Source organism: Pseudopodoces humilis, chromosome 16, assembly GCF_049639895.1.
Source record: "Pseudopodoces humilis isolate 2021_Gansu_Grassland_sample_001 chromosome 16, ASM4963989v1, whole genome shotgun sequence".
NCBI classification, from domain to species: Eukaryota; Metazoa; Chordata; class Aves; order Passeriformes; family Paridae; genus Pseudopodoces; species Pseudopodoces humilis.
The window spans coordinates 7,890,208-7,912,265 of NC_142215.1; the positions used below are offsets into that span (position 1 = coordinate 7,890,208).

The window sequence follows — 22,058 nt, forward strand, 5'->3', positions numbered from 1 at the left end:
AAATGTGTATGAGGCCACTAATCCAGAAGGAAACTCTTGCTAAATCATTCCTGAATGCCATGCTTTATACATTGTTCAGGAGCTGACATTTTGGAGCTTCCAAGCTTTGCAGGACTCTCACTGCATGGGGTAGGAGCTAACAGCGAACTCAGCTTAATGGTTACCCTGGCTCCATCCTTTGCCACCTCTGCCTGAGATGTTACCCTTTGTTGCCTCCCTGAACTGGCATTTAATGCCATTTGTCATTAAACTATCACCACCCAAATGAAATGCTGTTTACAAGACACTGAAATCTAGGTGCCCCTGTCCCTTTCACCCAGATGGGCCTCACTGCTGGTACTCAAAGGCAGCTGATGGCAATTCCCAAAACACCACCTTGTTTCAGGGCATTCTAAGGATGCAGCTTCACCTGATACTTATGTATTTCTTAATGTTTTTGAAGCTGAAATTGTGATTCTAAATTAGCTGGATGAATCTGGCTGCCAATTAGCTTCTGCAAAATGAAAGCTCTAGAACCCAACCACAAGCAATGTCTTTATAAGAGTGTCACCCTTCATAAAATTCAGACATGGAATCCTCTCTCCTTCAGCATCCTTCAGCATGTCTTTACACCACCTTCCAAGTTATACAGAGACACAGTGTCACACTCATTACATTTATTACTTATGTTCAAACACCTTGTTCTTACTCCAACTGCTGTATTAGAAACAGATACAAAAAAAGGCACTAAAAGGATTTTCTCCATATGATCACAATCCTATGGCTTCAGTCACATTATATTAAAGTACCTTAAATCACCAGCCTCCAGCTGGGGAGCAGAAGGCAAATATTTGTGCTTAACATCCAGTAAACAGAGGAACTCCTGTGTGTTCCAGCCTACATCATGGAGAATGGGACAGGTAGGGCTGAGACAGGCTGAAAACTCAGCCCCATTCCCCTCAATAAGGCTGTGCATGCTAATCCACACCAGGCCCTATGGGAGAAAAGTGAAAGCCTGGCTCAAGGCTTTCCACAATGTTTGCCTGCAGGGCACAGGGAGGTGGAGACTGGGATACAATTGCTCTCCCTGAAAAGTGTAAGAGAGAAAGGGAAAGCAGTTGGCAAACCAGTGAAAGTATTTTGTGAAGTATTTTGCATCTGAGAGCTCCCCTGAGTAGAACTGAAGACACATTTTTAGCAATAAGATGGAATTCTGTAGACAAAAGCTGTTCAAACCTCCACTGTCAGATGATCAAGGCTCCTCTTCCTTTCTTCAAGGGGCTGCTACATACTGGGATAACTCTGACCAAGGTAGGGATGGATTCCACATTGCCAGGAAATGAAAGACAAATGGAGAAAAACCTCCAAAAAATCCATGGTCATAAAGGAGAGGAAGCCTAGAATATAGCCTATAATATATATTCCACACACAATGCTCCATTTTGGCCTGAACTGCCAGTATGCTCTACTTTAAGTCCTACTCATTTCCATATTAAAAAGAAGAGCTGCTGAAGGTCACATCTGGTCTTCAAACACAATTATCCTGCCCAGCAACCTCTTTATTTTCAAACACTTCATTGGCAGGCTATCACTTCATATTCAAACTGGAAGTAATTCCAAGCCCAATCACAACTTCAGGTAAACTGGAACACTGCCTCACCTGCCTATTTAATTCCACATCCTTTGCCTTTTAATAAAGGAGACACACGTCTTCTAATTTTCTGTTTTTAGATAGCATCAGAAATAATAAGAGAGCACCTTGGTCCAGGTTAGAGTAGTCTGTTCATACCTCCTTGACAGATTAAACAAGGACTTCTTACACCAGGAAGCAGCAGAACACACAGGCCTAACTCTGAAGAAGAAATAAGTTAAATTTATCTTCTATATAATGTGCAATTTTCTCTCAGATGGTGTCAACTCTGCAAAGTCAGGAGCAGCAAAAACTGCATGCCATGCTAGACAGCTGGACACAGCATTTCTCCTTTAACCCACTTACACTGCCAGTGAGGTCAGTAATGAACTACAACAATTGCAGGGCAAGCACAAGGCATTTTCAAATGGTTGAACCCATTCAGCCAGAGAGGGAACACACAAGCAATCGTGTGCTCATGAGCAGGGAGGATAAGGGAGCACCAGATAGGAAAGTCTACACCATGAATGCCCAAATCCAGTAAAAAGCTTTCTTCTGACACGAGGTTCTGATGTTATCATCACCGATTCCTTTCTCTTCCCTCCTGGAGCTTACACAACTAGAAAGACGTCCTTGCAGTTTTTCTGGCTCAAAGAGCTCTGAGCCAGGCTTCTCTCCTTAACTACATGTTCCAAACTCCTTATTAATGTCCTGGGGTGACTTTATGATGCTTCTATCCCCAACCATCTGGAATTTTTCATGTAAAATTAAAAGAGGAAAAAACAAGCTCCTTATCACAATATCATTAATGGAAAATAATTGTACTTGCAATTACAGGGGTTTGGGAGTTAATGTGCTGTCGTGCACCAAAGCCCTCAGCTGTGGCCTGCTGGAGCAGTCAGAGTCACTGGCCAACAGTCCTTGGCTCACAGTATCAAAGGAAACAAAGAAAGTGCAGATTTCTTGGGACAGGAGTTGGCACTCCCTAGGCTGCAACTCCAGCATCCCCAGTGCACACACCACAGACACCATTTCCAGGTACCATCACAGTGCACTCAGTGCCTGCAGGACAGAGGATCTGTCAACCCAAACCCTTAACAACACTCATCCCTGACTTCAGGCCACTCTAACTGCAGCTTCTAACCTGCCTTAGCCCACTCTAGACAATCTGACTGTAGGGACCTTGGATTAGTGAATTAAAACTTTCCAGTGTAAACATGATTAGTGTAGTAATAAGTCATATACCTATTGCATTTGCCTATGCAGCTATTTCACAACCCTGTATTAAAATAAAGGAATATTTTCTTATCTAGCAGCCAAGTTCCAAGTCCTCTTTTTGTTTGTGAAATATTATTTGGCCTTTTCATCTTTCCATTCCATCAGGGAGCGTGTTAGGGCACCAAACTCATCTGCAAAGGCACAGGGAAGGAAAAAGGGCAGAATGCACTTATTCAAGGGACAAAATTAATCTTGAGGTTATTTTAAGAAATGTTCATTCGAAAGTGCCATATGAAGATAAAAATCTATCAGAGGATCAAAGCTCAAATACTATGCATCTCCTTTTATGCAGCTCACTGTTTCAGCTTCAGATGTGGGCTTGCTAATGTGAGGATGCCCACCAGGGAGGAGAGGAGGCCGCAGAAGCCAATCACTCCTGGGCTGCTCTTGTAGATTCCCAGTGTATCCAAAGGGCCTGAGAGATCACAGAGGTTCTTCACCAAGTCCAGCAGCACAGGAGGATTCCTTTTCAGTATCTGGAAGAGCTGGTGGAGAAAATTGTGCAAACCATCACTTTTCACACCACCTAGTTCCTCACTGTGTTTCTGCCAGGAGGAATCCTCCTTTGTCTTCTCTTCCAGTGCAGCTTGTTCCAGCCTCCAGGAGATCTCATACCAGTCCCTGGCCAGATTCATCAGGAGTGAGCAGTAGTAGCACTTGGTAGCCCAGTTGTGCCATTTGGATTTGTCGATGTGTGGCTGGAGCCCGACGCTCCTCAGCCACAGCACGGTGTCACACATGAGGTACAGGGCCCGGCTCAGGTGCGAGGCCATCAGGCACAGGCGAGTAACCACGTCTGGCAGCTCTGCAGCTTTCCTGGCTGCCACCAAGGCATGCACCGTGTTGCCCAGTCTGAACACTGCAAGAAATCCCACAAAGGTTAGCACGGCCCGGCCTCACGCAGAGCTCAGCCTGCCACTGCCTGCATGTGCATTTACAAAACTTGGAGGGCTTCGGGCATTTGTATGCTTAAACACTTCCTAGAATTAGTGAGGAAAGGGGTGTAAACATCTCAGTTCTGTGTAAACACCACCAGCCCAGGACCCACACATATTTTGTCAATAGCCAGGACTTGCAGCCTCTCTTGACACTCCATTCTTGCACCTGGGGGCCCTCTGGACCAGTATCATCCTTGGCTCTGCAGGAGCAAATAAAGAATACAAACAGAGCCTCTAATTTCAGCTGTACATTTCACTGGATTTTACCTCACTTTGAAGATGTTACTGCATTAATCCTGTTGAAACCATGAGATACTAGTTTCCCGTGTGCCTGTGAAAGCTGGTGATTCATGTGCTGAGCACAGAGACCAAAGTCCCTCCTCAGTCATGAATCCGTCAGAGGCACATGTAGCTCCCTGCAAACTATGTGGAACAGTGTATTCCATTTCAAGCTACAACATATGGCAAACTTGAATTCACTCGCTGTACTGTTTGGGGTTTGGTCCCTGAATGTTAATGCAGTATTATTCAAAACACTTTTTACACCCTGCTGCCTTGTCACAGTGACAGATGTTGACAGCACCAAGCCTGGTGCAACTACAAGAGCCCTGAATTTAGGACTGATGGCTATTAGTGATTTATTTAGCAGAAGAACAAAAATTATGGCTATGCCAATAAAGCAATTGGCCTCCCCTAGAAATTACCGTACTCTGGAGCTAATGGAATAATAAACAAATCCATGGCAATAGGATAGACTAGAGTATTTGTCCCCTATGTTGCAGCTGTTTCAGGATTGAGCAATTGACAAGTGGGTGGAAGATCAAGCTGAAAGCAAGTGATACACACATAGTAACAGCGTAACCATCGTGGATGCAACCGTGACACAGAATGGAGTGATGCAAGTGGTCAGGCTGTGCGAGAAGCAGGGAAGGTTATGTGATTTAGCACGGTATAAATGCTAAAGAAAAGAAATGTGTTAAGTAGGATATAAAAGCCATATTGAAGGATAGTCCTTCAGAGGTGATTATATGCAATGATGATCTTTTAACACTGGGCTGTCTCAACCCATCAGCTGGAAGGACTAATGAGCACACAGTGTGCCAGCCTCGCCTCTCAACCCTGGTCTGTCCTTGAACAGAGGATACAGTTTGGCCTCGACAACAGCCGACTGTTAACTTATCCTTCTCATCCTTCCAGCATAATTCCAATCGTCTAACTGGAGAGGAGGCTGGGGAAGTAAAAAAAGTCTGTTTGGCCCTACCTAGCCTGGCAAGCCATGGCAAGCATAAGGTCTATTGACAGTTTTGTAAATATACTAAAAGAGGTTTTGTGGCTCAAGGTAGGTTAATGACAGGAAACACAAGGCCAGGAGCTGTTTTACTGGAAGGAGCAAGTGAAAAAGTCTTATCCCTCTAGACACTGGGTACTTACTTTTCCGGCCAGAGCTCATGCTAGATTCCAACTGCTTGAGTTTCATTACCAGCTTCTTTTTATCGTCTTTATTCTCTATTAAATAGCTAAGCAACATGCATGTGTACTGAGTGGCTCTGGAAGGGAAAAAACGAGGAGAGGGGGACACAGGTGAGACACAGACAATCACAGGATGGCAGCAGCAGGACAGGTTTATTTCACAGAATCAGAATTGTCAGGGTTGGAAGGACCATGCAGTAGAACCCCACTGTCAAGACAGGATCACATGGAGCGGGTGACACAGGAACGTGTCCAGGTGGGTCTGGAATGTCTCCAGAGAGACTCCAGGACCTCCCTGGGCAGCTGTTCCAGCGCTCTGCCACCCGCAATGTAAAGAAGTTCTTCCTCCTGTTTAGGTGAAACTTCTCGTGGTTTAGTTTATTGCCATTGCTGCTCGTCCTGTCGCTAGGCACCGCGGAAGGGAGCCCGGCACCATCCTCTGCCGGCCGCCTTGGAGCCAGGGCCGGGCTGGGCGCGGTGCCGGGGCCCGGCGGGACGGGCTGGCCGCGGGGCCGCTGACGGGCCCTGGTCGCTGCTGGGGGGTCCCGGGGAGGACGCCTGCCCCCACACTCACCGGAAGAGCTGGTCGCGGCCCTGGCTGCGGTTGGTGAAGTCCACGAAGCCCTCCATGGCTCGGCGGCACCGCGGGAGCAGCGCGGGGGCCGCGGACCGCTCCGCCCCGCTCGGGCCCCGCCCCGCTGCGGAACTCTCCGCCGCGCGCCGCGTTCCCGGCCGGGCTGCGGCGCCGAGGTGCCGTTACCACGGCAACCGTCTACAACGGAGCGGCGGCGGCGTCACCCCCAAAGGCTTCCCCCTCCCGGGAGCCGCCGGCTGACGTGCGGAGGATCCTGCTGGGAAAGCCGGAGGAGCCCGGCCCGACCCCTCGACCCTCGACCCCCGGCCCCGCTCCGAGGTCAGCCCGCTGTGAGGGGTGATGGCGGTGGGGTGCGCCCGTGTGAGCACGGCCCCGCCGCAGAGGTGAAGCTCGAAACCACCCGGTGTCTTGGAAATGAAGTATAAAACTTCCAGTGGGAACACCTGCTCTTAAAGTTAATCGTTGGGATTTTGCCCCGGCCGAATAAGTCCATTAACGAAGAACAAGCTAATATTTTTGAATGCTTTGTCATAATTCTTACACAAGCTCGTGACAAAGTTTTTGGGCTCTCTTTACCTGTGGGCAGCCTGCAGATCCCTGTGTGGCTGAGATCCCCAGGGCAGGACAAAATCCCCGGGAAACAGGGGCGATACCAGGAGAAATGAGCCGTACAGAACAGGGATGGTCTGGCTATCAATACTGAAAGGAACCTCCCTTAGATATCTTTAATCATCTCTTCCCCCTTTACCTCATGAAAAAAAGTATTGAAGGACTCCTCATTCTTCTGCATCCAGGGTGATTCCTGCGTCCGTGGTGCATTTTGCATCTGGAAGGGGAGAACCATGGCGGTGAATACCTGGAAGCATCCCCTGGGCATTCCTCCACCATCTGAAAAGGACTGGCCAAAGGAAGATGAGGATTTCTTCCTGCTGGATCCTGATCGAAAGCGTGATGTGCTGCCACAGCCCTTCAGGATGATCCACAAACTGGTGATGCAGGTTTTTGAGAGTGCTATGGAAATCATTGAAAGAAGGGAGATGCTCCGAGAAGCACAAAAACTAAAGGTCCAGCCCCAAAAATGCTTTCCTACAGCTGAATTCCAGGTACAGAACCTCTCCCAGCAGAGAAAGCATTAACCCCCATAGCAGATTTTGTCATTCTTCTGTTCATGACCTTCCTCAGAATGCACCACCATCTCACTTGTTCAGCTTAAAAGCCTGCAGCTTCTAAGCTTGTCTGACAGGTTCTGCTTCCCACTCAACTATCACACCTCTCTGAAAAGAGAGAACCAGGTATTAAACACTAAATTCACCTTCTGCTTCCCAGGCTGGCTCCACCCTTGTTTGAGGAGAAGATAATTAGTCAGTAGCACACAAGTGGGCAAGCTCAGCTATGTGTTATGGTGAATACTCCAATGGGAGCATCGTGAGCAGAATGACAGTGCTGCCTTCCCCATTATTATGTGGGGGTGTCCAGAAGGATATTCTGGTGTCTGCTGGTGTTCTGTGATTGCCTGGAGGAGTTCAGCATCCCATCACAGCTGTGCACTGGATAGGAAGGGCTGAATGTTCCTGAGTTCTTGGCCTTTAAAGCCCCTTCTGTTTGTGGGAAGGGGAAAGGTGGGAGAAAACTTTCTCATTCCTAGCACAGACCAATGTCTGTGACAGAGATGAGAGACTCTTCCCTGCTCTTGTGGGGAAAGAATGTGTCAAAATGTTTCCCTTGTAGAATAAATCAGCATTTTCTGGTGAAAAGGCCAGGAAAATATCATTAGTATGGCTGATGTACTCTGCTGTGAGAAATCAGTTGGGTGCACTCATATTTTCTCTTTTTTGGTAGGTAAATGAAAGAGCCAATTGCCTTGCAGTGTCTGGAAAATACGTCTTTGTCGGTTTGTCTGTGGGTCTGGCTGCGTTCAACACGTGTGACTTCAAGGATGTCTGTGCTTGGGATGCAGCCAAGACAGAGATCTGTGCCATCCATGCCTTGGATTTGGGGAATGAGTGCCATGTCCTGCTTGCTGTGGATGAAATGGGTTAGTGTGACGTGGATTTCCCTGCCCTAGCTGGGGATTAAACGTGCTCTGGAGCTGAATTGGCAGCTGTGCTACAGAGCACTGCTAGATCAGTAGGAGCATTAGGGTGGCTGAGAAGTTTCCTAGAAATCCCTGCAGAGAGGGCGTTGGATAGCTAACAGATTGTGGGGTGACAGAGAGGCCTTAGGGCCTTGTGATTAGCAGAGGGTGTGGGTTTGGTGGCCTTTCTGGTGCAGCAGAGGCAGGTGCAGAGCTGAGGGTGAAGCACAGTAAAGTTTAGGAGCAGCTTGGGCTGGGCAGAAAGAACTATTGCTTGGTATGACCTCCTGCCTGTGACCTGTTCCTACACCTGTACTAGTTTGTTGGTTCATCCCAAAGCTGTCAGTTCTGGTGGAGGCACCTTTCAGACTGGCTTATCCATCTCTGTGCGCAATCAGATGCTTACTGATGCTGGTATAAGGAAGCCAGCAAAAGTTTAGTGCTGGAAACAGTGGGATATTGTTCCTTGGGCCCGGGAAGTAATGTAATCCTGTTCATTCTCCTGCATCTTGTAACAGCCATCTCCCAAGAGCATGGCTAACATTCATTCACTTTTCTCTCCCTCCAGCTACTTCTATATTTCTGTTTCAGGGCTTGCCTGGCTCTTCTGCTTTCACAAGGAAAGCTTCCTGCTCGTTAAAATCCTGAATGAAGTGGTAAGTACTGAGCTAATTTCGTAGACACCGGGCACAGGCTGGGAAGTAATCAATCATGAGGAGTACCAGTTGCCCTCAGAAATTTATTCATAGGCAGTAGCACTCCAAGACTGCTGCCCAATATTTATCTTTGTTCTTCCAACCATCTGCCTGGCCTTCAGCCTGCTGAGAACTGTGTAAGGCCATGGAGCTCTGAATCAGTGATCTTGCTTTGATGCCAGCCTGTTTTTCCTTGGCAGGAGGACATCAGCCAGCGAAGCACTTGTGTGGAGGTGGTGCTGCCCCGAGGAGGTGATTATGCAGGAATCCTGCTGCAAGGCAAGTGCAGGAACATGCTGTGTTTGGAGACTCTTTTGTTCTAACTGAGGGGCAGCAGAAATGTTTTTAGAGTGCTGCAAGTGGTCTGGGTACCCAGGGATCGTGTTTTAACCCTCCCAGTTCCTCCTCCGCCTTAAGGGGTGTCCCCTGCCACTCCCTGTCCCTTCCACAACTCTTGGTGAGGATCAGGACTGACCCCAAAAGAGAGCTGTCTGGAACTGGTCAGTGCAGTCCCCAACTCCCAGGAGGCTCGGTGAAAGCAGGTTTCCCTCTCTCCAGAAACATCAAACTCAGTTCTTCCTCTGGTTTGTTGTGGCTCACTTTTACACTGGAAAGATGTGGACCTGAGGAATTACTGAAGAATTTTCTCTGCAGATGTAGGCCAGAGAGCACAGAGAACCTCTAAAAACACTACAAGAAACTCCTTATTACAATGTTCTTCTGTTTCATGGCAGCTGAATCCATGGCAGGGAGGTTTTCTGGACCTATGTTTGGCGGAATCTTCCTGGACACATGCTGAGAATGAGACATAATAGCAGAGAACTAATTGAGAGCATGTCTCACTTTCTACTCTACTGCTCAGAGGGTACAAGTCAGGTTCTTACTGAGTAGCTTTATGGAATTTCTTTGGTGGATGTGGGACCTTGAGGAGTTCATCTGGAGGCTGAGGTGTCAGTCTCAATCAAGCATGTCAAGCCTTAAGTGGGAGGAGAGGTGGGCTTCATGGACTTCACAGAGATTTTATATTTCAAAAAATACACAAATCTTTTTATAAGGATAAAAGATAACAGAGGCTGCTTGCCTGAAAGACATTCGCTCCTCATTTCCAGTTGCTTAATATGGTTTCCCAATGCAGACAGCACAAAAGCTTGGCTGGAGATCTACCAATTGCCTAAGGATTCCTGGCTGACAGAGATGGAAAAGAATGCAGGAGCTGCAGAAGAGCTGGCTTGCAGTGAGAGGAGGTCAAGCTGCTCACCTGAGGTACAAAACAGTTCCATCTCCCTCCGTGCTATTTTTTCTTACACCTTTTTGCCCACAGCTCTTCCCCCAAGCCTGGCTGCTGCAGTGACAGCAGGACACAGCCTGAACACTCCTGTTGGCCCGAGGGGATGGTGTGTGTGTGTCTGCAGCTGCTGCAGCCGCCCATCTCACATTTCATAAGGCCTTTGTGCTATTGGGACATGTTTACTGTCCCAAGACAGACTTTCCAAAGATTCCCCTGGTCCCAGGGTTAATGCTCCTACTGCCCCTCCCTGAAACTGGCAGCTCATTTCTCAGCAGTATTGCTCCATCTGAGGGGCCCTGTGTAAGGGTATTCCCACAGGCCTTCTCCCTTGTGTTACTGGGGGAAGGTGAAGAGTGGGAATCAGGCAGGATGCTTCTGTTTGGGAGTCTGGCCCTGAAGCAGGGCTTGTGTTTGAGATGATATACAAGAGGAGGCTGGTGGGGTCACAGACTCACCCACCTGAGCAGGGCAGAGTCTCTCTGCCTGTGTGCACTAACTACTGTCAGCTCCGGTTCCTTGGCAGAAAACAGAGGAGCTGCATGGAGACAGTTCTGCAGAGATAGTCACTGGCCTCAGTGACTGTCCTCAGCTGTCATGGGGAATTTGAAATGCTGAGTCAGTGCTTAACCGTCCCCTTCATCACTTTCACCCTGCTGGATTTCACCTTTCAGCACACAGATGCCTCCTGCCCAGCACCTTGAACTAACCCTCTGTGACAGCAGCCTCCTAACTCTTTCCTCTTCCTTCAGCAAAGACTTTCCTGAACATTTAAGAGAGAACTGCTTCTCAGCCTTGTCCTCAAACAGGGCAAACACCCTGCTTAACTTAGTGAAGCCAAAACCAAACACTCAAGCATTCTCTTTGCTGTTTCTATGCAAACTATCCAAGTTCCTGCCCCTTCCTTCTCACTCGTGGCTGATTATTAAGCCAGACCTTTTCTGTTTAGCCCAATGTCAATGTGTGTGGGGTGGTGGTGGTGGGCACACACTGATGTTGGCCCCCATTACAATTTTCTTTTCCCAGGCAAGCATATATGTGACCTCCTCCAGTCCTGGGCTCTGTAAAGTAAAATCTGGTTCTTGCTTTCAGGAGACACTCTTCAACCTTTAGTCCTGCTTTTTTTTTTTTTTCCTTTTCTTTTTTCTCCCTTTATTTTCTGAGCACTGCTGTGACTCACACAGGCCTGTGCTGCAACAGGAATAATTGAGAGATGGCACAAAAACATGAGTCTGGGCAGGACATCCTTGTACTGTAGTTGGGAAAGTAGTGTCGCCTTCAAGCTCCTGTGTTTTGACCTGAAGAATGAGCCCAAACCCAGAATCTCCCAATCAGTGCCAGCCAACCTTTGCACAAACAAAGGAGTTTTTCCTAAATTCTTTAGGGACCATTTTATTCCTGTGAACAGGTGAAAACTCATCAGTGTAGCACACACAACACAGTTCTCAGGTGGGCACTTTTCTGTTGCAGGAGCTCCCTGTGTCTGCAATCCAAGCTGACATAGAGCTGGATCCCCCTGTGCTGCTGCTGACAGTGAGGCCACCCAAACCCATAACAGGTCAGGACTGATTCTGTAGGTGCAGCCTGTTTCAGGTGGCAAAGGAATCATGGCCCCTATAAATACAGAACAGGTCAGAAAGTTTCAGTAACCTGATCCCTGGTCATTTCCTGAACTGTCTTTCTAGTTACATGTCTCCTGCAGTGGGAGTTGCTTCCTCCCAGACCATCTCACATGTCACCTTTGCTGGCACAAAATGCTTTAGAGTGTCACAGAGTGGGTGTCATATACCCTTGGCTTTAGTGTCACTGGGGAGGGAGGAGGCCACTTCCTAAATCCAGCAGCACCCCTAGGTCATCACTCGGAGTCCTGGAGTTGGAGAAAAATGCCAAGGATGAGGAGGGGACAGACTTTATGCTGGGAAAATGCCACAGAAAGGCAAGGTGAGCGGGGTCCTCAGAAGTCCCTGAATTCAAATATTGGAAAATGGAAAGTGGTATGGAAAGTCCTACACAAGATAAAGCGTTTTGTTCTTCAAGACCAAGCCACCCCCAAATGCCTTGACAGTGTTTAATTCATGGTTTCTGCTTCTCCAGGGCTGTGCCTTTTCCCTTTGTGTTCCCAACCCAGGCACGAGTTTTAAAGACCCTTTGGATGCCTTGAAGAAAGTGGATGATGGCAGCATGCTTGGCTTGGGGTACAACCACTTAATCAAGGATTCCCAGTGGGAGCTGCAGGAAGCAATCTTCCGTAGCACTTATCAGGAGTATCTGGAGGCTGAGGGTGTGGTCAAGGAGGAGATCCCCAGGTGAGTGGGAGCACCAACCAGGATTCAGTCCATGAGTCATCCACACAGGGCATTGAGCTGTGCAGATGCAAGCCTCTGTTTTAGCTTTGCTTCCTTCATCCCAAGGCATCAGGGCAGGTGGCTGGAGCCATTCCAGGTCTTGTCATACTTTTGCCTACTTATCCAAGCCTTTCTTTTACATATATATCTTCCTTTTTTCAGATATGCTACCTTTCATTTCCTCCTTCCTAGCCGGATCCTGATGGGACCAGAAATGGAAGTACAGCCAGGTAATCCAAATGGACAAAAAGCTGTTAACCTGTGGAGCACAGTCATTACAGGACATTGAGCTCCAGTGAGAGCTCAGTGGGTCTGGCTTGTATCCACTCTGTAAGTTCCATGTCCAAGGACATAAACCTGGGTAAAACTGTCAGCCCTAAGACTTATAAGCCCATTACTGGCATGGAGTAAAAAAACTTATATTTTAAAAAAACCCCACAACCTTCCCCCGGAAAAAAAAAAAAACCCAAATCAAAACAACTCCCCAAAAAACAAAAAAGGAGGCATATAGTCAAGATTTAAAAAAACCCCAAACAAATAAAGGAAGTTCTGGTTTAGTTTCTGTGTGAGCAGAATTTCTATCAGGAGTACCATGAAAGCTCTAATGAGAGCTTTCTAATGGCATTTTGATGTCCTGGATTGTTCCTTTCTTTGTCCCCAGTCTTCTTCTCTTTTTGTCATCCCCTTCTCTGTACCAGACATTCCAGTTGGCATCGGTGTGCATTGGGATGGAAACCACAATTTCTGCTTGTACTTACTTAACCATTCACTCAAGGAAAAAGCAGGTAAGAAAGTTTTGCTTTCTCTAGCAGAGCACTCTGTGGGGAGTGGGATTGTTCTGTGGCCAGGGGCTGTCATTCTGCCAGGTCTTCATGATTCAGGGAAAAGAGGAATTGGGAGGAAAGCTGTCTCATATCTTGTGGGTTAGGCTGGCATTTGGATTGTGGGGCTCTGTGTTGCACAGACTGGCTGTGATTTTAGTGAAGCCACTCTGCAGAATGGTGCATGTTTAACAGGCAAAATGCATACTAGTACTATGTGAGAGAATGTTCTGCAACTTCTTACAGTCTTCATGCCATTCTGTTTAGATTCAGATCTGAAACCTGATGTTGTGTGGCCATGTGCAGCTCCAATTGCCTGCTCGGCTGTCAGTTCCTGCTCCAGGTACCTGGCACTGGCCGGTGAAGATGCAACAATAACTATTTGGGATAAACACCTAGGTGAGTTTGCCCTTTGGGACTGTGTATTGAGATCACTGTGGATAATTTTAAAATAAATTATTAATTTATATTATTAATTATTATTAATTATTATATTAAAAGTTAAATAAATGTATTTTATAGGCACCTTTGCCTATGAGTTTGAGGCTCAGATTTAGTGTGAATAAAGGGCTGGTGGTGAGTTTACAGGGAAATCTGAAAATAGTTTGGATTCAGTCATCTATTGGATGCTTGGCCAGAAGTTGCCAGCACAGCATGACTGCCCTGGCCCTTGCAGAACCACCCCCATCCAGGGCAGTGCAGGGACTGAAACAGCTGCAGCGAGGACTGATGACAGTCTTGCCCTGAGGCTGTGAGACAGTGACAGTCACTGCTTTGCCACTGCACTTTAAGATCGTTTTTGAGACTGTTGTGTCATCACAGTTCAGGCTGCCATCAGTGCTAGTGTCATCCTGCCATGATGCAGGGACTCTCCTGGCAGAATAATCTTCTGCCATCTGGTTGTTCTCCCTCTGAGCAGGCCACACTCCAAACAAAGCTTTGCTGGGATAAATTATCAGTTCCTTTTTTCTTCCTTCCTCAGGATACCCACTGTCTGTGACTGCCATTCTAGAGGAACGTTTCATCCGTAGCATCCACTTTCTGTGTGGTTCTCCAGCTGCCAGTGATGAGACAGATCCTGTCTGTTGTGGTGCAGATCCTGCCTGCTGTGGTGCAGGTCCTGTCTGTCCCATAATACAGCTTCTAGTGCTGTGTACAGACAGCTCTTTCTATTTGGTGAAAGCACCTATGGCTGGGAAGTCCAGCATCACACTCCTGGCAGACAGGTGAGGTAGACTCCAGATGAAGAATCCATGGTTTTAGTGGTCAGGTCTAAGGGGGAGCCCCAGATTTCTGTGGAGTAAAGAACTTCCTACTGTTTTTACCCAGATGGCTCTGTCATGCTGCGGTCAGAAGCAAGTGTAGTTTAACTAGTGTTAAAATTCAATGGTTTGCCAGAATTAGGGGTGTTTCTGGGTTCTTCTGTGCACCAGAACACAAATACTTCTAGCACAGCTCCAGGGCTGATGTTGAATTGTTTGTGTCTCTGCTGGGTAGCCAGGAGAATTTTTTCTTCCCTCTTCTGCCCTTAACAGAATACCATCCCCATGGAAGTCAGAATAAACGTTTCTTGCCATTTTTCTATCATTTTTGTGTTCACTTATCTCCTTGGTTGGAGGAGGAGGGAAGCTGCTGCTCTGAAGATGCTGGGTTCATGCCTCCCTGGCAGGCAGGGATTTGTATCTCCAATGTAGCTCCTAGGCAGGTTTGCACAGGGATGGCCTCAGGGGTTCCTGCCCAGGAGGAGGCAGGCTTTATCTCTATAAGAAAGGGGCCTGGCTGGGACTTTTTGCCAGGCAGTGTGCCACAAATTGCCACTGTCATTATCACAGCCTCTCAGTATGTGCCAGGTGCACGCAACAGCAGCATAAACCTGTGTCTCTTTTACAGGCCTGAAAATCCAAATCTCACTGTCAGCGCAGTGGTGCCTGTCCTGGCCTTCCCCAGTGCAGTGAGTATTACTGCCAGCTCTTTTAACATCTGGTGGGAACACATATCCAGCTGTGCTGGGATCTTGTTTCCATCAAGGACGGTAACTGTGTTCCTAGAAGATAATGAGCAGGACAATCAGATATGGTTCTTGCCTCACACCCTTTCCCAGCCTTCAAAATATTTTTAGCATGAAGACCACTTCCAGGTCTGTGTGTAGCTGGTAATGCTCAAAGGATTTCTCTTCCATGATTTTACTCAGTATTCTCTTGCACTTGTGTCCTCTGTCCACGGAGGTGCACGTGGACAGGCCCAACTGGAAGGTGTGAGGGTTCAGCCATGAAGCTTCAGGCACCAGGGTCAAATATGAGAGGGCATCCTGGGGAGGAAGTTACAAACACAAGTTCAGCCAGACATTACAAGTGGCCTCAGAAAGTTTGCAGGCATGGGGAGGAAAGGACTAAAAGCCACTCACCACTGCAACCATGCAGAAGGTTGGATCTAGCTCATTTCTGATGTGCCCTGTTGCCCTTTTCCAATCCCAACCTCCAGCATTTTCAGTCCAAGTTCCCTGCAAGGGCTGTTCTTCATCTTCATCATCAACCCACAAGATATGAGTCAGCTGTCCTCCCAATTCTTCATTTCCCTGAATCATGAAGACCTGGCAAAATGACATCCACAGAACACTCCCAGTCCCCTTCATCTCTGTCACCTTATGACTATGGGGCAGGCAAAGAAAACAGCATCATAGGATGTGAAGTCCTGGATGTCATCTCATGTCCTTTACACAAAATGTTTTTTACTTCTTTTACATCTACGTGTCAATTTTGCTGCTTCAGGTCCTGATCTTCTCCTGGGATGGCACAGTGTCCCTGATGAACACAGACACATCACAGGCTGTTTACTGCTTCTGCACTCCACCTTCTCATGCTGTAGCACCCCCCTGGCAGCCAGTGTTCACAGTGGATAGTGTGAACTGCTGCTTGCTGCTCCGAGGTGGGTGACGCCTTGGGGTGGTCATAGATACACCATCACTGGGTGCATTCAGCTGTGCACTGATCCTTGCTAGCTCTTATCCTGATGCTCACTATTCTTGTCTCTGTCTAGGAGATGAGCAGCAGCAGGCAGATGATTGGTTCCAGAGCAAAGCCACTCACAGCACCATCTTCCTTTTTGACTTCAATTCCTACCCACTGAAGGAGGCTTTCCCAAAGAAACCAGATTTGCCTCTCAAACCCTTGCAGGAACTGCAGTGGTTTGAGAGGTGTAACATTTTCCTACGTGATAGGTTTCACTTTCTGCCTGAGAGGTAAGTACACCTGCATTATTGTAAGCTGTGGTGCTGCTGGATTCAGACAAGGTCTCACCCTGGAGTTTCTGGGTTGTTCTGTGTGCTGTGAGAGATTTGTGTCTGAGTAAGGTTGGTGTTCAGGCAGCTGGATTCCTGACAGCCACCCAGAACCCTTCCTCTTCTCCCTTCTGTCCCTCCTAGAACATCTTCAGCTGTAAGTTAGGATGCAAGTTCAAATGTGTTTTTGTGCAACACAGTTTGTGCAAGCTTGTCAGGGAGTATGATCCTCATGTGTTTGTGTCTTCCTTTAGATCCTACAGCCAGGCAGAGCTGGGATCTCTTTGTATCTCTCTCGACCCCTTCATTCCCGGGTTCATGTGATGTTTAAGTAGGTTTGTGCTGGAGGTCCCTTGGTTTGAGAAGGTCCCCGGCAGCCCGGGGATGGTGCATTGCGTCGATGCCGTCATTAGATGGCACTGCGACATCTCCTTTTGGACATCTCCTTTTCCTTGAATTCTGTTGGAAACCTGGAGCTAGATCCGTGTCAGTGTTTTGTATCTTTTCACTATGCTTTAATTCTCCAGTTTGAAACGAAACAGGTGGGTGCAGGTGTGTGTGACACAGCACATATTGTCTGGTAGCCCTCCCTAATTCCTTGCCTCCAGGGTGAATCCTGTGGAATTGTCTGGCTAGTTAAGTGCAGAAAAGTTCCATCCTATGCTACCAGCCAGCAGTTCTGTCCCTTCTTCTCAAAAGGCTGAAGGGGAGACCCTTGTCTGCCTTATACCAGAAAACTGGGGAGTCACCACCTCCAGGGATATCTTACTCCCTGGGAACTGAGAGCTGAAGCCAGAGTAGTGCAAATACAACTGCAGTGAGACCTGTGTCTACAGAGAATTAGAGACAATAGAAATTCAGAGGTCCTTGCTGTCAGGAACTTGAGTATTGATTGGCATGAGGGAATCACTGAGGACTTTTGGACACAGGAAGCAGAACTGCTTAATTGGTAGTGAGCCCCAGGGGCCCTTGGGGATGTTGTCTGAGCACTGGGGGAATGTCAGGGACTGTTTTTGTTTTAACCACCCTTACTCCCCCTTTTTAGGCAGCAGATACTGCTGGAAATGGAGGAGCAGGAATACTGGGATTGTCTGCAGGCACAAGCAGCTGCCATGGACAAAGAGAGAGAGAAAGTGAAGGGAGGGAAGAAGCAGTAGCCAGCATTGCATGCTGAGCGCTGGGCTCATGATCCAGCATCGACATTTGGATAGACACTATTGCAATCATCTCTGTCTCAGAGACCTGGAGCATCAGAGCAATCTGGTATGTTACAGTAATACAGTGGACCTTAATAAAGCCTTTTCTCCATTAGAAGTCTCTTGCTCTTCATAGGATTGGCAGTTCATCAGACTCTGATTTTCTGTCCTTGTGTCCTGGAGCTCACCAGTGGGTGTCATTTTCTGCTCCTACCCAGACGAGCAGCCATCAGCATCTTTGTTCTTAACCAGAAACCTGGTCCTTTCAAAGGAGACAGCAAAATGGCTGTGGAGTTGTCTTCCCTCAAAGCATTACAGAGCTGAGCATCAGTGAAACTGCAGAGTGTGACAGGCCTGACATGGGATGTTCTGCAGTTGTTTCTCTTGACTCCAAAGCAGGCAGTTTTGGGATAAGAATGCTTAAGAATTGCAGTGTGGAAAGCCCATGAGAAAGCTTCAGTCATTTTACAACTGATCAAGCTTCCAGGATGACTGCCTAACCCACAAAGAATCTGAAAAATCTCCCAAGAACTGCTCCAATCTGTGTGCAAGGGAGACACTTTTCCCCTCCCCCAGGTCTCCCTCTAGTGCCTCCCAAAAAGCTCAGGAGAGCACCAATGCAGGGTGCCAGGGACTCAGCACAGACTGTGCTGTGTAGATGCTCCCATGCCAAGGTCCCATTTCAGTTTTTCACAGCAAGTTGTCTTGTTTTGGGCTGAGTTTTGATGAGAGATTTCAACTCATCCTCTGGAAGTAAAGCCAGCCAATCTGTTGGGGAGGTAGGAAAAGGGAGAAGCATTCCATTTGTTTCACAGTCTCAGATGCCTGGCTTTGCTCTGGAGGAGGACAAGCTATTTGAATTGAACCTTCCTATTTGCTACCTTTGTGAAGGCTCTGAGGGCTGTAGTAAAAGCTTTTGTGCTGTCATTTTCCATCTGCCACAGATTACAGCTTCACAGCTCATCTGATTGTTATGGATATTGGGACTGGGCTGTGTGAGCTCTTGCCATCTGCCTCAGTGCAAAGTCAGGCAGGTGAGCCCAAACCACCCCCAGTGCCTGTTCAAACTGAGCCACCTGGGTCAGCACCCAAGTGAACAAGGAACAGTCCTTGATCCTTCCTTCTGCTCTTGCTGTGGTGGCCATAGAGTTTAATTATTTTGTTTTTATGGTACTTTCAGAAACAATAGAACCTTCTGCCATAGCCAGGCATAGGGGATTACTCAGGGCAGGAATTCCTATTCCTACATTGCTTCCCATGCTGCAGAAAGCCAGCACAGCTAATATGTGGCCCCTTGAACAGCACTGGGTCTAGTTCTTGCTATTCTTGCAAATATAAAGGGCCTGGGGATCTGTGACATTAATCCTATCCCATCTGCTTTCCATCCAGAAGAGGAGAAGGGCTTGCCTGGCACCAGAAGAGGCAGGACAGGATCTGCTGAACAGTTAGATGTACTGTGCATCCACCAGTTTGTGCGTATTCCTCCCAAGATGTACTTGTTTGTTTGCAGTTAGAATTTGCTCTAAGATTCTAATCATGTGCTTGGCCAAGATAACCAGGAGCTGGCAGGCTCCACAGAGAAAGGAAAACAACAAGCAGCTGCAGGAGGCTGATGAAGAGCCTTTGTTTAAACTCATGATTTCAGCAGGGGACCATTTGTTTCCTGCTTCTTCGAGGGATACAGAAAAATTGGCATGATCAGTGTGCTGACATGTGTGTTGGTGATGGAGCTATGTGCTGAGCTCCACAGAATGTTCTGGAGACAAACACAGGCACCTGCCTGCTTGTTCAAAGACAATGCCCTTGGCAGCTACACTTTCATTCCTGGTCACCCTGTGAGCCCTAGGCAGCTGCAGGTCTGTTCCAATTTCAGCTGTTCTGCTGCTGGAAACTATAGAAAGGCCTTGAATAGCATCATATATATATATATATGTATGTATCTCACCATCAAAAGATAAAACTGTGAATTTTGGCTGGGCCAGCCCCTAGCTCACTGCCAAGTGCAGTGAACTCAGAGGTGCTCAGGGTATAGTTTGGCTCTGTATTTTAAAAAAGTAAAAGAAAGGTGAAAGATGAGTTGATGGATAGAGAAGGCTGTGAGGGAGGAAGAGGAGCTCAGATCCACAGAGAGGCGCTCGAGCAGCATCATTCCAGCACAGACAGGTCCCTGCCCAGCCGGGCGGAGATGGTTTTTCTGAGCGATAAGGGAGACGAGACTGTTGTTCAATCTCACTAAATTATCTGCTGTTCTCTGCAAGAAGCCAAATGTCATCTTACTTCTTTGCATACTTGCTTGTGCTGTGAAGGCAGAGGAAATCAGGGGCTGATCTGATCTGATTCTCCCACTCCTGGGGCCAGCAAAAGTTTGGGCTGTTTGGGTAAGCCACGTCTGTGTCTGTTGGAAGGAGTGTGGTCCTTGGAAGAGCTGAAGTGCTGTGTGCTCTGGGATCCGCACTCCTTGTTGCCTGTGTTCCCAGTTTTAACACAACAATCCACATATCCTGTAGTGTCTCACCACATCAACCTGAAGCCATCCTGAGGGGGAAGCTGCAAATACCTCTGTGTCCTGTCTGGGGGAAATAATGTGCCTGCAAGACACTGTGGGAAATGCAGTGGTGTCTGGGCAGTCTGAGGACAATCTCTGCAAGTGTTTGCTTGGTTTGCTCTGGAAATAGCAAGGGAAGGTCAAGCTGCCTCCCCTGCTCTACTGATTTGTGTCTAGATATAGGTAGACCATGTACTGCATCCCATTCCTAATTTCTGAAATAGCTCTCATTGTCCAAACTAGTGTCACCTCATTACCTCTAATGCCAGTTCCCTGTACCAGGGAGCCTCATCATCCTCTGAGTCCAGGCTGTCGCTGTTGGATTGTGCTGTTCAGCCAAGCCATGCAGATCAACTCTTTTAATCTTCCCTAATGCTTTATGCCAGGCATCTCTGTCTGGTTTAATTTGGGGCTTCTGCAAACCCTTCCAGTTTGCCCCTGTTTCTCTTCCAGTTTGATGGTGTCCAGTGTTTCTTGTACTGCTCTAAGACCTGGTACAATAACCATGTGTGGTCTCACAGGGGGAGCCAGGTTCTGCTGGCCTTGATACCAGATTTTGCAAGAGCAGGACAATTGGCTGGGATGAGAAATGAGCCACGTACTCAAGGCCAAGATACAGGATGAGGTTGGCTGAGCTTAGCTGAGGATGCTCAAGAGATAAGAGATTTGCACAATGATGAGGGTGATGCTGTGTTTTGGCTCTTGCCCTGTGGATTTACAGGCACTCCACGCAGCTCAAGACAGACAGTTCTTGTGCTCTGAGGAACTCACACCCTACACAAGCCAAGTGCTGGGCCTGGGGTGTAGAGGAGCAGACTTGTTGTGCCGTAGGGGAGGATTTGTCCTGGCAGGACCAGGTCTTCACGTGGCACACCTCTGTGCAGGGCCATGTGCTGGCTCGGCCCCAGGAAAGCCCATGATTTAAGAGAAGGGGAAGGAGAATGACTCATGTCACTGCAGGGCTGCAGATCAGACAGGAGGGAAATGTACAGTGTCTGAGTAGTGAATTGGCTGTGCTGCCAAGTTTGAAACACTTCCACTGCCTCAAGCTCGTCAGACTGAACAGCTCGTTTTGTTACAAGTTTCAGGTCAGCCCGCTCGAGTGAACAGCAGCTCTTCTGCATGTGAAGGGCTGGATTGACAGAGGGAGACAGAATAAATTTGTGTTGTTGAGAGGGTGTTCACAGGAAAAGGAGATCTGTAGGGGAAAAACAAGTCCTGCACTGAGCAATGAGGAAGATAAACTAATTAGACAAGGAAGAGGAACCTGCTAAGTTGCAATCCTGACCTAACAACCAATTATAGGATAATATAGCACAGTAATACAGGGTAAACACTAAGTGGAGGATGTTTCTGAATTATTTCTTTTTGAAACACAGCAATCATTTACAAACATCTGGCATCCTAATTTTAAACTGCCCATCACTGACGCCAGCACAGCCTCTGGTCAATTGTCACAGTTGTTAAACTACCTGTGCTGTTTGAATTTTCACCCTGCTTCAAATCTGAACAGGTCATGTTCCAGCCTCCAGCTTGCTGGGTCTCTGGGAGATGGAAGAGCCCACCAGGAAAAGGTGTGGGTTTCATGGAGGGACTCAGAAGCCAGGTGTGTGTGTAAAGGAGATGTAGGGAGATTAAACAGGCTGCAGTGTCCATGGAGGACCTTAGCAGTGGGTCCAGGTTAGAGGTGAGGGAAAATCTGCACTGGTTGTGGAGGCAGCATAGGTGTGGATTTCTGGGGAGTCATGCAGCATCCTTCAGTGGAGGGATCTCTCCTGGCCAGACAGATTAACTAGGACAGGGGGCACTCCTGAATTCCTTCTCACCCAGATTCCCTGTGATTCTCAGTTTCTAGAAATGAAGTGGACTGGGTTCCTGAAGTGTTTCCCACACATTCTGCATTTGGGTCCCTTCTCTCTTTGAAGGCTAT

At 47.7% G+C, this 22,058-nt stretch overlaps 2 protein-coding genes across 3 annotated transcripts; one reads left to right on the plus strand and one right to left on the minus strand.

Moving 5' to 3' along the window:
* Nucleotides 1-655: 655 nt before the first annotated feature.
* PEX11A (peroxisomal biogenesis factor 11 alpha) lies at nt 656-6,778 on the minus strand. Of its 2 annotated transcripts, none has more exons than XM_088063364.1 (3): nt 6,639-6,778; nt 5,257-5,372; nt 656-3,746 (listed from the first exon to the last, which is right to left on the minus strand). In XM_088063364.1, the coding sequence occupies exons 1-3, from the start codon at nt 6,776-6,778 to the stop codon at nt 3,181-3,183; spliced, it is 822 nt and encodes a 273-aa protein (XP_087919490.1). In that variant the 3' UTR covers nt 656-3,180. The 2 variants fall into 2 exon arrangements, with proteins under 2 accessions (XP_087919490.1, XP_005521630.1); XM_005521573.3 differs by lacking the exon at nt 6,639-6,778 and adding an exon at nt 5,870-5,971.
* On the plus strand, nt 6,733-17,544 carry WDR93 (WD repeat domain 93). Its single transcript, XM_005521772.2, has 15 exons — nt 6,733-6,993; nt 7,730-7,925; nt 8,556-8,620; nt 8,860-8,938; nt 9,795-9,922; nt 11,415-11,502; nt 12,073-12,250; nt 12,452-12,519; nt 12,988-13,074; nt 13,378-13,509; nt 14,093-14,336; nt 15,001-15,061; nt 15,879-16,035; nt 16,147-16,348; nt 17,433-17,544. Exons 1-15 carry the CDS (start codon nt 6,733-6,735, stop codon nt 17,542-17,544), a joined length of 2,058 nt encoding a protein of 685 aa, XP_005521829.2.
* The last annotated feature ends 4,514 nt before the right edge of the window (nt 17,545-22,058 follow it).

What these genes read in the sequence shown, in the direction of transcription:
- WDR93 (XM_005521772.2), top strand. Translation starts at nt 6,733, where the DNA reads ATGGCGGTGAATACCTGGAAGCATCCCCTGGGCATTCCTCCACCATCT. An exon ending in TGCAGGAATCCTGCTGCAAG is followed by an intron (nt 8,939 to 9,794) that starts GCAAGTGCAGGA and finishes TTCCCAATGCAG; the next exon opens with ACAGCACAAAAGCTTGGCTG. An exon ending in GCCACCCAAACCCATAACAG is followed by an intron (nt 11,503 to 12,072) that starts GTCAGGACTGAT and finishes TTCCCAACCCAG; the next exon opens with GCACGAGTTTTAAAGACCCT.
- PEX11A (XM_088063364.1), bottom strand. Translation starts at nt 6,778, where the DNA reads ATGGTGGAGGAATGCCCAGGGGATGCTTCCAGGTATTCACCGCCATGG. An exon ending in TCAATACTTTTTTTCATGAG is followed by an intron (nt 5,373 to 6,638) that starts GTAAAGGGGGAA and finishes TTTCCCTTCCAG; the next exon opens with AGCCACTCAGTACACATGCA. An exon ending in CATGAGCTCTGGCCGGAAAA is followed by an intron (nt 3,747 to 5,256) that starts GTAAGTACCCAG and finishes GATTTCTTGCAG; the next exon opens with TGTTCAGACTGGGCAACACG.